The sequence below is a fragment of the Mustela putorius genome, unplaced genomic scaffold, assembly GCF_011764305.1.
Source record: "Mustela putorius furo isolate JIRA1106 unplaced genomic scaffold, ASM1176430v1.1 tig00537350_pilon_pilon_pilon, whole genome shotgun sequence".
NCBI lineage: Eukaryota > Metazoa > Chordata > Mammalia > Carnivora > Mustelidae > Mustela > Mustela putorius.
In genome coordinates, this window is record NW_025422471.1 from 10,204,128 (window position 1) to 10,217,088 (window position 12,961).

General features: G+C 38.0%; 1 protein-coding gene across 4 annotated transcripts in view; it reads left to right on the forward strand.

The window, feature by feature from the left end:
* Positions 1-6,069, forward strand: part of FAM172A (family with sequence similarity 172 member A) — a 426,343-nt gene extending 420,274 nt beyond the window's left edge. For all 4 annotated transcript variants that reach the window (XM_004769901.3, XM_045074532.1, XM_045074534.1 and 1 more), the window contains one exon: positions 89-6,069. In XM_004769901.3, the coding sequence (XP_004769958.1) occupies positions 89-231 (143 nt within the window). In that variant the 3' untranslated portion in view covers positions 232-6,069. The remainder of the gene's footprint in view (positions 1-88) is intronic.
* The last annotated feature ends 6,892 nt before the right edge of the window (positions 6,070-12,961 follow it).

The following is a 12,961-nucleotide window of genomic DNA, read 5'->3' on the forward strand; positions in this document are numbered from 1 at the left end:
GGGCTCGGGCTCCCGGGGCGGAAGGCGGGCGGCCTGTGCCTTGGCACCGAGCGAGGCCACCTCGTAACCGAATCTGTGTGTTTTGCAGGCACCGACCGTCACGAGCTAACTTCCTGGAAGAGCTTCCCGTCCATTTTCAAATTCTTTACCGAAGCCTCTGAGGCAAAGACCAGTTCCCTCAAGCCGGCTCTGACGCGGCGCTCCCACAGAATAAAGCACGAAGAGCTGTAAGAGGAGAACGAGCGAGACGGGGGAGGGGAAGCCAAGGCACCACACTCGAGCATGCATCCACACGTCTCCTAACTGCTTGTTGTCGGCGAGCAGACTCCCAGCCCCTCATTAGATTGTTTTCTTCCTAGAGCACAGGGTCGTGATATATACATCTAAATAGCGTTTTGCATTATTTCTAGATGAGTGCAACTGTCAAAGCAATATGGGTTCACTGGTCGTGCTTCCTGCGGGCTGAGCTCGGGCTTCGCGCTGCCCGTCAGCGCGCAGATTAAGGCTGACAGCGCCCTGCCCGGCGCGGCCGGCGCGCCTCTAATTGCCCTGACGGAGCCCGCGCGGGCGCTGCGGGGCGAGCGGCGTCTGCGCGGTCCTACCGCCCGCTGCAGCGCAGCCGCCGCTTGCACCGGCCCCCGGCCCCCCTCGATCATGTCCGGTTTTTTCCTCCGAACAGAAGCAAACTTTTATTCTAGATTTCAAACTTACATTTTAGGTTTTCGCCGAAGAGCTTCTTACGCCTCTTTTTTTTTCCCCCTAATTAAAAGGAAGTTCCCCACAAACCTCCTCAGAAAAGCCAAATTTAAATTCAGAACGTGAATGCCGTGATGTACTATGTCGCCTTGGGAGTGCAAATTGTTCTCTAACAATCTATTTTCATTTCAAGACCTAAAGAAAAACTTTGCGTAAGAAATCTATAAAGTACCCATTACACATTACCGCTGAAAACCCTTGCCATTTGAATACGAGGTTTTACACAAGTCTCTAATTTCAGAAGAGATTGTTTAAACCAAAACGTAATGATGCGCAAATCTTTTAAGGGTGAAAGGTCCCATTTCCAACAGAATTTCCAACTTTATCATTAGAACTGACTTTACTTTTTAAATGTATAATGTGTATTGAGTGGCATTGTAATTCAGATCGCACACTTGTTTTGCTTTTTAAATCCTAATGTGGAGAAAGTTTGTTGTTGTTGTTCATAACCCTAACCAGAACGACTGTCCTGAGCTTTCATGGAGTTAGACCCTGTTCGGGATGGTATTTATTGTCATCAGGAAGATGAACCTGTGTGCTGTTCCACCTTTCCTTGTGAAAGGCCAAGTGGGGCTAAAATGATTCTTTTAGGTTTCTGCTCCCACAGAAAGCGAAAGAAAGACCTGGTGTGAAAGATTTTCTTCTCTCAATACAGTGGCATAATTTTTAGTAGTCCCATTTCCTCTCTAGGGTTTTGCCCTACAGTTTCTACAGTTACTTTAATCCTGCTAATAATATCTGGCCAACACTGTGAAATACAAGAGGTAAAATAAGTTAAGATTTTGCTGACTTTTAAATTCAAATATTAAATCTTAACATTATCAATTTTTAATTACTTGAATTTAATTACCTAGTAAAGATTCTGTTTCTAGCAGATGAGGGTCTGAATTTAATATTTTTTCATCCTTTTTTAAAGTATATGCAACAATATGCCTGCCTTATTTGAGGACATGATAAAATGTACCCAAAATGACTTAGAACTGTCTGACGTCTCAGAAAAAAATAACTTAAAATAACCACCTCATGGATAAAATGTTTTTATATTATGAACCGATTTCAGCAAGTTTTAAAACTGGTAATATCTGTGTTTGCTATATAAGTACAGTAATTTGTTCTTATAGTTTTAATGATGGCAAATTAAAGTGATCTTTTTTCAGTGGTCATATATACATATCTTTTGATATTATTTTAGCAGAAACAACACAGGAAAAATCAAAACGTCATTTTATCCACACCTGGATAATTTAATATGTGTAACTCCAACAACGTCAAGCATGTTGGTCTGCAATCTTTTCTGTTTTAGAAGCAAAGGTGAACTGTATACAATAATGGTACCTTCCTTTGAGAGGATTTGAAAATTGATGCGGATTGAATATATTTTTCAAAGTGTTATAAATTGTGTGGTGTTTTGACTATATGAAAGTATTCACAGAAAAACTAATTTTATTGCTTTTTTCTACCCAGCACTTGTGTAGTGCTAAATTTATGATGCTTATGCACCTGAATTAGAGCAAAGTAAATGGGCTCAGCTTAGACACCAAATCACTCTTATTCCTTCTCTTCGGTTTTCTCACTTCTCCTTTTGAAAACCTTTACTTGCAACTAGAGTGAATCACTGTTTAATTGCCTTTAATACTTTAAAACTACTGGGTTGTTAGCCTTGTTTAACCATCTATAGAGGGCTATTTGCAAACTTAAGTTGTGCAAATGTAATTTCTACTTGTGGATCTGAGCTGCAGCAGCCCGGAGAGAGCTAGGCAAACCATCCGAGACCGCCAACTGATAAGTGATAAGATTCCTCGTAATGTACAGATTTTTTTTTTAACCTGTTGATTATGTGTCTGTTGGTATAAATGTAGTAATATCCTCCACCTCAATTTTCTTGGAGTAACAACAATCAGTTGGTAGGAGCCCGCCTGCTTGGAGGTGACAAGTGTTAACAGTATTTCTGCTCTGATCTTCTAGCCATTTTGGTTTCTTTAGACAGGTTTTTAGGAGAGTAGAGGCTTAAAGTTAGAATGTAGACTTTTTAAAAAATTATATACTCAGTTCTTAGAGCAATGGAATGGGAAGCAAGGAGTTGTTGATAAATCTGAGATTTAAAATACTGGCTTTAGAACTTTAAAAAGGTATCTAAACATGCAGCCGTTAAAAGTTTTCATGGATATTTGAAGGGGGGAGAAAATCTATTTGTAATAATTGTTGTTTTCTCAAGTTTCTGCCTTGTGCATCGACCTAGATTGCATTATTGTTTATACAAAAAGAAAAAAAAGTAAAGCACAGGAGTTTCATATATATTATATATTTCTGTTTACCATTTTAAAATAAAAACAATTTTCCCAACAAGCAGCGGCGTATTATTCTTGCTCAGAGGTTCATTTATTTGTGTACAGTACAGAGGTTAATAAAAGCAGAAACTTAAAAAGAATGAAGGAACAGCATTCATCAGTATTTTAAACCGTATAGTTGCTTTTATTACTATTACTGTTGCTGTAAGGTAACATCCTAACTTCACTTGAACACTTTCTGTTTGGCTTGGACCTTTCACAAAGCCAACATTTTTTTTTTTTATAAGCCAACATTTTTTTAAGGTGTTTGTTTTTAATATCTGAAATATCCTTAGCTACAGAGAAATTTGAACCCATTGTTAATATACTGTAAAGAAATGTGCTTTCCAAAGGAATCTGGTGACATTACATTGCTCCCAAGTCCCTATATAGGTCCATGATGTGTTACATCTAATCTGAAAATATCATGTTTACATTTTTTTACAGCTTTTCCTTCTTAACTCCTTTGAGAGGGTTTGGATGACAAAATATGTTAACTATACTATCAGGGCTAATAAGTTAAATTTTTTTCACATGTTTCTCTGGATTACCTGGAGTCCCAATCCAAACACATGTGTGTCTCCTGTTAAATCATAGTTTATAACTGTAAACTGACAGGTTCCTGTGATTCATTTAAGAAAGATTACTATCACAGAAAGTCTAAAAATTACTCAAAAACTTTCCCCATGCTTCTATAGGGGAAAATGTCTTTAAATAAATGTGAGATATTCTCATCTTTGAAATATGGGTGGCAAAAAAAAGGGGGGGGATAATAGTGGTGGTTATTTTATGATTACTTATTAGGGGCTGTAATAATATAAAATAAAAGACTCCAGGAGGTACTCCCTTTCAAAAATTGAATACTTTCCTTCCTTCCTTCCTTGTATAGAGTGACTGAGTGGGAGTCTCTTGAATTGTTCGTCTTCCTTTTATCTAATATTCTATTAATCTCCAAAAAGATCAGTTTGAGTCTGGGAAAGGGTTTTTAATCAACACTTCACAGAGCTTAAAGCTACCCTACCTAAAGCGTCAGCTTTGTTAGGCGGTTTTAGATTTAAAGCATTGCAACTGTCATGCACTGTACTAAAAGTAAAGAATGTACACCAAGTGGAAGATGTTGAAAAGAGGGAAATAGCACAAAGTCGATTAACGGAGATTCGAGAATAGAAGTAGCCATCAAAGCATTCCAACGTTTATCTCGAAATCTATGTAGAGTTAAAAAAAAAAAAAAGCAACAATGATAGTTTTAAACCTCACACTTAGGAGGGATGAATGTTGATTTAATTGATTCATTTGGATCAATGTTTTTAAAGTTTCACACCACTGATCTTTCATGTAGTGATGTCTTTAGCAGTCAGTGGTCTGACATGAGCCTTCTCAGATTTCATCAGTGGGGCTCTCCATGACATCTAAAATTATGCAACAGCCTATGCAGTGGTAACTTTGGAATTGGGAGACCTCGATGCCAAAGAGCATGGTTAGATTGAAGAACTCTTGTTAATTCTTAGCACAAAGGTTTTAGAGAGTGGTAATTGTAAATGAACCATAAAGGTTAAAGTCACCAAATATTATATAGTGGGCTTTAATTGCTAGATAGGAGAAAGTCGTCCTGAAAGTTTGACCATTAAGTGGATACCATGCAGAGACCAGTATTTTTCCCTTCAATGTAAAAACTTGAAAATGGAAATTTGACTTAATCCAGGAGGCCTTCCAGGCAACTTTTCCCAGCCCTTTGCCTTGAGATTTATGAGCAGCATTTCACTATATTCTTTGTATTGTTGGGTTGAGTTCTGTTTGAACCAGAGATGAAACATGTTTCTAGAAAGAAATCCAGGGAGGACTTGCATCTTTCTTTCTAGATCATTCAGCTTTTCTTCCTTGGCCATTACATAGGGTAATATGGGAGACTGTCATGGGTAAAATAATGTTGAACTGTACTTTGTAACCAGCCTGCAGTACCAATACAAAGAATCTGAAATGAAAAGACAACCAACACCCCAAGAATGATATGTCTCTTTTTAAAGTTTACAATTTGAATAATGAACTTGGATAGAAACTTGGCAGGAAAACAAACCATGGCACCATCACATCACCAACCATTTTCACTTTTCTGTCCAATTTCAGAGTGCATGTGTTTGTGAGTATTTCACTAGATCAGTGACAGCTCTTTATTTGCATAATTATATGCTCTGGTCTGAAGAGAAAACTAACCCCCAAATTTCATGGGTCACCAAACTGCAACAATCAATGTTTTATCACGTATGCTAAGCAAAATCTAAGAAGCTATATGAAGTTTCTTGGGGAGTTTTTACTCCTTGGAAAATTAAAGAGTTTTCCTCTTCTGAATAGATTCAAAATCTTTCCGAGTTCTTTGTAACTGAATTCTGTTTGAAGGCAAAACTAGAGATTAACATGTAGATCTGGATCTTAGACTCACTAGTATTACTTCAAAGTGGCTTAAGAAGAGCAGCATTTTTTGGAACACTAAACTTTTAAATTCTAAGTACTGTCCATGCTATGAGGAAAAAAATTATTGGTCAAATTATGAAGAGTCAAAATGAAGTCTGCATTAACTACAATTGACTATAAAGTTGATTTCCTTCTTTGAGATAACTCAGGGTTTTTTAAAATAAGAAGTAATAGGGAAAAATGTATATATGCATATATGTGTGCGTGTATACATCACACATGTGCATATACACACCCATCCAAGGGGTACGTATACCCATCCTACCAGAAATAAACATTATATACAGTATATGTAAGTCTTTGCAGTGCCTGCTACATAGTAGGGACTCAATGTATGTTGGTTACCAGGATTGTTTGTAAACCTGTTCTAAATAAATTTATGTTCAAATTCTTGAAGGCATTGTAATAAATATTTTTAAATGCCTCAAGTTCATTGGTGTCTGTAAATTCTGTTTGTATGTAATGTGTATTCGTGTGTAAGGTTGGCTTTATTTCATTAAAGAAAAATTGATTTAAACTGTTGGTGTCTAGTTTGTAGGCAGTCTGCCAGACTTGAAATACAATAGAGCATAGAGACACATGCAGAGAGTGACTGTTTGTTCTGGAGTTATTAAAATTCTGGAAGAATATGTCTTTACCTAGGCACTTAAGGAATATACCAGGTGCATTATTTAATCCTACTGCAAAAGGACTTAGGTATGAATTTCACTACTAAAAGCATATAATGCATTGCCTTTTATTTGAAGTGATCTGTTTGTAATAATATATTAACAGTTTCATTATTAGGCAATTGACTGCCATCAAGAAAAACATTAGGAAAAAAAGAGACATTGAGGGAAAAAGTTTAAGAATTACATAACTTTGAAGTATTTTCTTCTTTATCTTGAACAAAGATGAGAGATCTTTAGGTCAGGCATTAGAAATTTCCTAAAATATTCCTATTATTTCAAGTGAACAACTAACTTCTCCCAAGTTTTTAATCAACGTTGGATTACAAATGAATAACATTTTCTTTTTCTTTTAGTCTGAAATCTTAAACATCTGCTTATCAGGATCACTATCCACAATCACCACATCTCACCTTCTTACTGCATTACTGAAATGTTCACCTGCTTATACTCCCTCTGCTCCACCCCCATCATCTACCTCCCCAGAGATTGCTGTTTGGTGAAGGTCGTGGATTCCTCGAGGTGAAAATTCCTCGTAACTGAATCTGTAAAAACAAATAAATAAAGTTTAGCATATTTTATCAAACAAAATGAGTTGGTAGGCACATGGGTTAACGCTACTGTCTAAGCACTAAAGACTGAAAAAATAAAGCGTAGAATCCTCCTAGATTACTGTTTAAAGATTTATAGATTGAGAATCTATATGCCTCTGAGTTAGATTACTTAGCATTTTATTTTTTAAGGTATAAACTCTCCAAAGGAAAATAAAAGACAATACCATGTACCTAATTACTTTTTCTCCCTTCTTTTTGACCTTTGAGGAACCTTGCTGTGTATGAGTTTCAGATAGGGCTCTCAGTTTTCTGCTCTGCCTGGGACACAGAGAAATCTGTTATTTCCCTCTGAATTCCACACATGCAGGGATTGACTGTGTAGCTGAAAGGCCTGGATTTCTTTCTTTTTATTATTTCATTTATTTTTGCTCAAGTACCACCTAATCCCCTTGTGAGTGAAAATTTCTGATCCAGTTCATCTTCATGTATCTCCAAATAATTTTCCAAAGGCTTATTTTCTTGTTTCTGTAACCATAATTAAATAAATGGGGTTTTTCCAATAAATGTTTACACTTTCTCTAGGTACTTAGATAATCAGGATTTATCAATTGAAGAAATACTGATAGTGTGCTGTGGTGGTTTTGGGTTTTTTTTTTTTCTTTTTCTTTTTTTTTGTTTTTTTTTTGGTTTTTAGGTCCCCCCCTTTTCCTTTGCCTCAGTAAATTACTTAATATCATCCCCTGGAATAACCAGCTCTAAAAATAACCCTAGCACAGAGTGTCATGGTTTGGCTTTCATACAGTTTCGAAAGAAAAACCATTAAAATTGCATTGATCTCACAAATATTGATCTAGTGCTTGATATCAAATATCAAATGAGATGCTGTCAGTTGCTGCTGATCATTGTGTCAGCTGTTTGAATTTTTGTCCTTTTCCTTCTTCATTGTCACATGGATTCAAGTTGCTGAGGCTAGTAAGATTTTCGTGATTAACACAATTAAGATAATTTTTCTCTGTTTTTCATATTTCTGGTTTGACCAAGCACAGGTAATAGTTTGCCTGAAATTTTGTTATGTAATTTCATATATTTGTAGATACATAGATATGTACACTTTTGTTTTTTAAAAACCATATATTTTATACACGGGTGTAACAGGATATATTTTTAGAATTGTGTGTGTGTGTGTGTGTTTTACAAAGTGTGACTCACCTACTAAGTAGGTTATGTTTCCATTTAGTTCTTTATCCCCATTTTGAAATAATTTCTGTCTGCATCCTACTTTCTTCCTGGCCACCTGTCTTTTAAGAAATCTAATTTGTTTTAAGAGCATGAAGTTTTTAGAGTACGATTTTAGAACTTAGAATGAAATCTTGGCCATTTCAAAGGTACACACACACACACACACACACGCACACACACCACAATAGGTAAATTGCTCTTGTTATTCTTACTGACAAAAATATAACTGCAGCATTTGGCCAGCGTGGAGTTTGTAGAATTATTAAAATGAAATTGGGTCTATATAGTTTTAATACTTTCTCAATACATCCATGTTACCTAACAGGCTAAGTCATGTTCTGCTTTTATAGCCTATCAAATCTGAAAATAGCTAAGTGCCTTTGGATATGTTTAAAGTCTCAAATCACCCTTTTTCTTCCCTCCTTCCTCTCTACTTTGTACGTCAAAAATCGGTGATTACATTACTTTGAAATATGGAACATTTTAAGGAGAAGACCTCCCTATAATGACCAGTTAACGCTGCTGACTAAACAGTACCGACTGGGAGATCGAGCAGGGCACTCCTAGAGTACTGTTTAAATTATACAGCCACATGCGTGTTTTTCACATTCGAGGGAATTAAAAAATCTCCTGCCGCATGAGTTGTTGGTTTATCTTCCCCTTTTCACACCTGATCTTGGTTTGGGTACTGCGAAGGGAAGCCGCTTTCCTCCCAGCACCATGGACAGCGCCCAGCGCGCCCCCTTCCCTCTCCCCTCCGCCAGAACCCCGAAGTTCCGGCCCTAGCCTGATTCCTCTCTCCGACCACTCCCTCGCCATAGGAAACTGGCTCTTGAAATCTTAGGATCTGAACCCTAAGCGACAATGAGTTTAAAAAAGTATACAGTTCGTGGGTGGAGAATCTTGCTTGCTCCGTGCCCGGTGTTAATCAGAGTGCCCCAGAACTGACACACCATTTCCCTGCTCCCCGAATTTGCATCTACTTCATGAGGAAAGCAGCGCCACTCTCAGTCATTTTGGTGGTAGAAATGTCACCCCCACAACTATTCTTTGCCTTACTTTTCACCACCACCCTTTAGCGGGCCAGCTGCATAGAGGCTCCAGTTCAAGAACTCTACTATGAGCACATTTTCTTGGGGCTAGTGATCTCAGAAACGAGAGACTTGTGTTCCAGGAAATGTGCATCCAGACCCACGGGGGCCCTTGGTCCCCACGGCTCTGCCTGTGGCTGATGCTGTCGGATCGGTCGTGTGCGCCCAGGTACTAGTTAATTACCGCCCCGGGGGAGGGGGCTGTGCAGCGGGGCGCCCGGCCCGCGGCGCGCTAAAGAGCCTGACAGCAACTTATTTGACAGCACTAAAAAGGGGGCGCGTCTGGCTCAGTACCCACCACAACCTCTTCTACTTGCAGACCTCAACTCCAAGCTCCAAATGTCAGCGTATCTTCCTGTTTGGCTGGCTTGTTTGCTTGCTCGCTTTCTTTTCTTTTCTTTTCTTTTCTTTTTTTTTTTTTTTTTTTTTTTTTTTTTTTTTTTTTTTTTTTTTTACTGTCGCGTTAAGCAAAGTACAAGAACTGAAAACCACTTCCGTGTGGCGTCTTTTTCCTTGCCTGGTCTCCCTAGCAACACTTAAGTCACCACTCCTAAGACAACACTAGTTTTTAAAGATTTCAAATTGCACCTTGGCTTTATTGAAACTCGTCTCACTTGTTGGGCTTTGAGTAAAATCTCTTCCCTCCCACTGGAATCCCATTCTAGTCATCTACTACTCTCTTGAACTGACTTTGAGGACGAAAATGATACGGTTAGAGCAGGTGAGAGGGCCAAAAGCAAACTCGTATTAAATATTGATTGTACAAATATGCTTTCAAACCAACTTAATCCATACTTTACCAGAAAGGGCCAACAAAGAAAAGTATTTTAAGTGGTTTTCCCCCTATAAAATAGCCTCGATAAACCGCTTTCAAAATTGCTTTTGTAGAGTAACACGGATTATAATACATTGCAAGATAAAATTATTCTCTACCTGGCATGCTATTACAGTGAAAATTTTCCTTCAATTCCTCAGTATAGTAGCAATGTAGCTTCAACACACTCTGTTTCCCTATCCCTTAAAAACATACAAATATTTTATTAAATATTTCACAGGTTAACAATATAAGACTGTTTTATCACACAGCGCTGCTTACACAAAGTTTTCCCCTCTTTTTTTAGTGTGCAAAATCACTGCTGGGTTCCGTCCAAAGATAATTTTCCCCCATAGTTTGGTCTTTCTTGCGCTCTCAAGAGTCGTTTTGCCCAGATATTAAGGTAAGTCTGTGTTACTAGAGAAACCCGGCCATGCTGTGAGCTATTTAAACTGCAGGTACCACCCTCCTACGAAAACTGGGGAGAACTTGGGTTGACAAAGTTTAGCAGCTGAAGTGCGCAGGGTAGCGAAGGGGACCTGTTGAATAATCCCGACCTGGAGACTTGCGGATTCTGGATCTGAACCCTCAAGTGAAATATCTCCATAATGTTTGCATATCTTTGGCTGATATATTTTGGGGGAGTTCATTCCACAAACTGAACTCCCATCTTTGGATAAATGAAAATTTCATTCTCGCCTTCCTAAGGTTCAGGAGCAAGAAAAAGAGAATCTGGTGCAGGGAAGGACGAGGGGCTTTCCTTTGTTGGTGCAGGAAACTTGTGGAGATTTGGGGTGGGATATACAACACTGAACTCCTGGGTGTCTACCATTTGTTCCTTCAGTCTGGGTGTTGGGGAATGTCCCTCCTTCACTGGGTATTTCCCTTTTGACTTGGGGAATGGGATAGCTAAGATCTCTATCAGGTATTTATTACTTTTTTAAAAACATGTATTCTTGACAAAGTTTCAGAATGGCTTTTCTGGGTGATTCTAAGTAAATCAGAAACTCCCAAACTTGGCTGGATATTTCAGTACCACAATGCCAGAGAAAAATATGGAGAAAAGTATATAAAAAGCTCATCTCAACAATAAATAAATAAAAACTGCAATGATTAGGTCCCCCTAGAAGGAGCTTCTTCAATGATGTTTGTTTACCACCTGTATGTGTTCGATGACATTTTAAACTTTTACAGCACAGAGAGCATCCCCCTAGTTTTCTCCAAGCTTTTCTCTTAATTCCAGTCCTACTCTTCTGTAGGACTGCTGCTGTCCTGTCCATTTCTCCCCTTTCAAAATCTTTTAAAGTAAGTTTTCTTGTCTCCTATCCATTTGTCAATGTCAAATATACACTGCCTATTTAGTTAAAGAAAAGTGTGTATTTCATATGTTATAAAAGAACAGCCTTCTTTATTTGGTTTCTTGGAAATCAATAATCTCTTAAACACTTGCCAAGACCCCTTGGGGAAGGGAGAAATGTAAACAATAACTACCAAACTTCAACATGACAATATCGGTTAAAATCTGCAGGATGATCATTTGAATGCGGGGAGGTAGTAGGGAACGACTTCGGACTCCGCGATTACACAGGAAGGGAGCCGAGGAGCCTGATGGCTGTCTCCATCCTCTGCAAGGAGCCAGATACTTTGAAAAGTCGGGAGTTAATTCTAAATTTCCTTACAAGACACCTTAGTAGCCAGACTGGTCTTCAAATAATTTAGCTGGGCAATGGCTGGATAACCACAGGGACAGTTACCCCCAGTAAAAGAAATACCAGGATTCAGTCTTTCCTGATATTATTGAAGGGTCTGATAACACTTCTTTATTTTGTCTCATGCTGTTAAAAAAAAAATGAAACAAAAAACAAAAAACACCTACTCCTCTGACGAATGAAACTTCCAGGGAATTTGAAAATAAATCGTCAGTTTGATTTCTGCCTTTTAAAGTTAGTATGTATGCGAGGAAATAGAGCATTAAAACAACTGAGTTACACATTAGCTATCTAGCATTTTCACATTAGAAGGAAGAATACACCTCGTTTCCAACTTAGCCAACTTTTAAAACTATATGTGTTCCCGGAAAATAAAACCTGATTGGATTAAATTTCCAGGAGATTCTAAATTAAGCTCTCGAGAAGATAACAAAGTATATGAAATCTCTTGAGTAAACAGTTGGGAGGGATTTATAAGCATTTGAGAATCTGGTGATCCATTGGAAGCACAACTCACTCAAATTTGAATTTTCATGATCAACTTTCAACTCTGAGAAACAAGAGCCATTTGCTTAACTTAATCTGAAACATATGTTTGCAGCAGTAGCAGGTTTTTGGTGTGTGGCTGGGGCTGATCAAGTTGTAAATTTTCCGCTTTAGGTTTTCAGCGCCTGCTAGTTTCAGCCTAACACCTAGAGAGAGACTTTGCGGGGTTCTTCACCAAAGCAGCCAAGGTTTGATAAAAGGTTTCCAAACCACACAGCTCTGAGTGTTATTGATTTTCCCAAAGGTGGAACATTTCCATACAAGTTAGTTCTCTAAATCCTAACAGCAAGTAAGAAGTTAAACTCTCTTTTGTTAAAGTGTTTGCAAGATGTCTATATAGAGGATTGGGGTTTTTCTTTTCTTCCCCCCCCCCCCATTTGCCTTCCTCACCTGCAATCCTTGTCTTTAAGGGACACACACTAGTGTGAGAGCGGTGCGTGCTGTGAAAGTGACATCTTCATTCGACAAAACAATATGCAATTCTTTGTGGCTCATCTTAATTTTTTCCCATCAGAAACTTAGAACTATTGATTTTTCTGTCTCTTTGTGCTTCAACACAAAGGAGTTTTGAAAAGTGTTTTGAATATCTGAGAAGATTCACTAGTGTTTGAAATAAATACACATTAGAATCCATAAATCACCCTTCCTGTGAAACAAGCTTTGGGTAGTCTTTTATTACCAATATTAAAACACATCTTCTGTGGGTATAAATTTCAGTATTTGGGTTTTAAACAAATTCTGATACTTTTAAAAATCAATTAATGGCATACCACAAAGGATAAATAAAA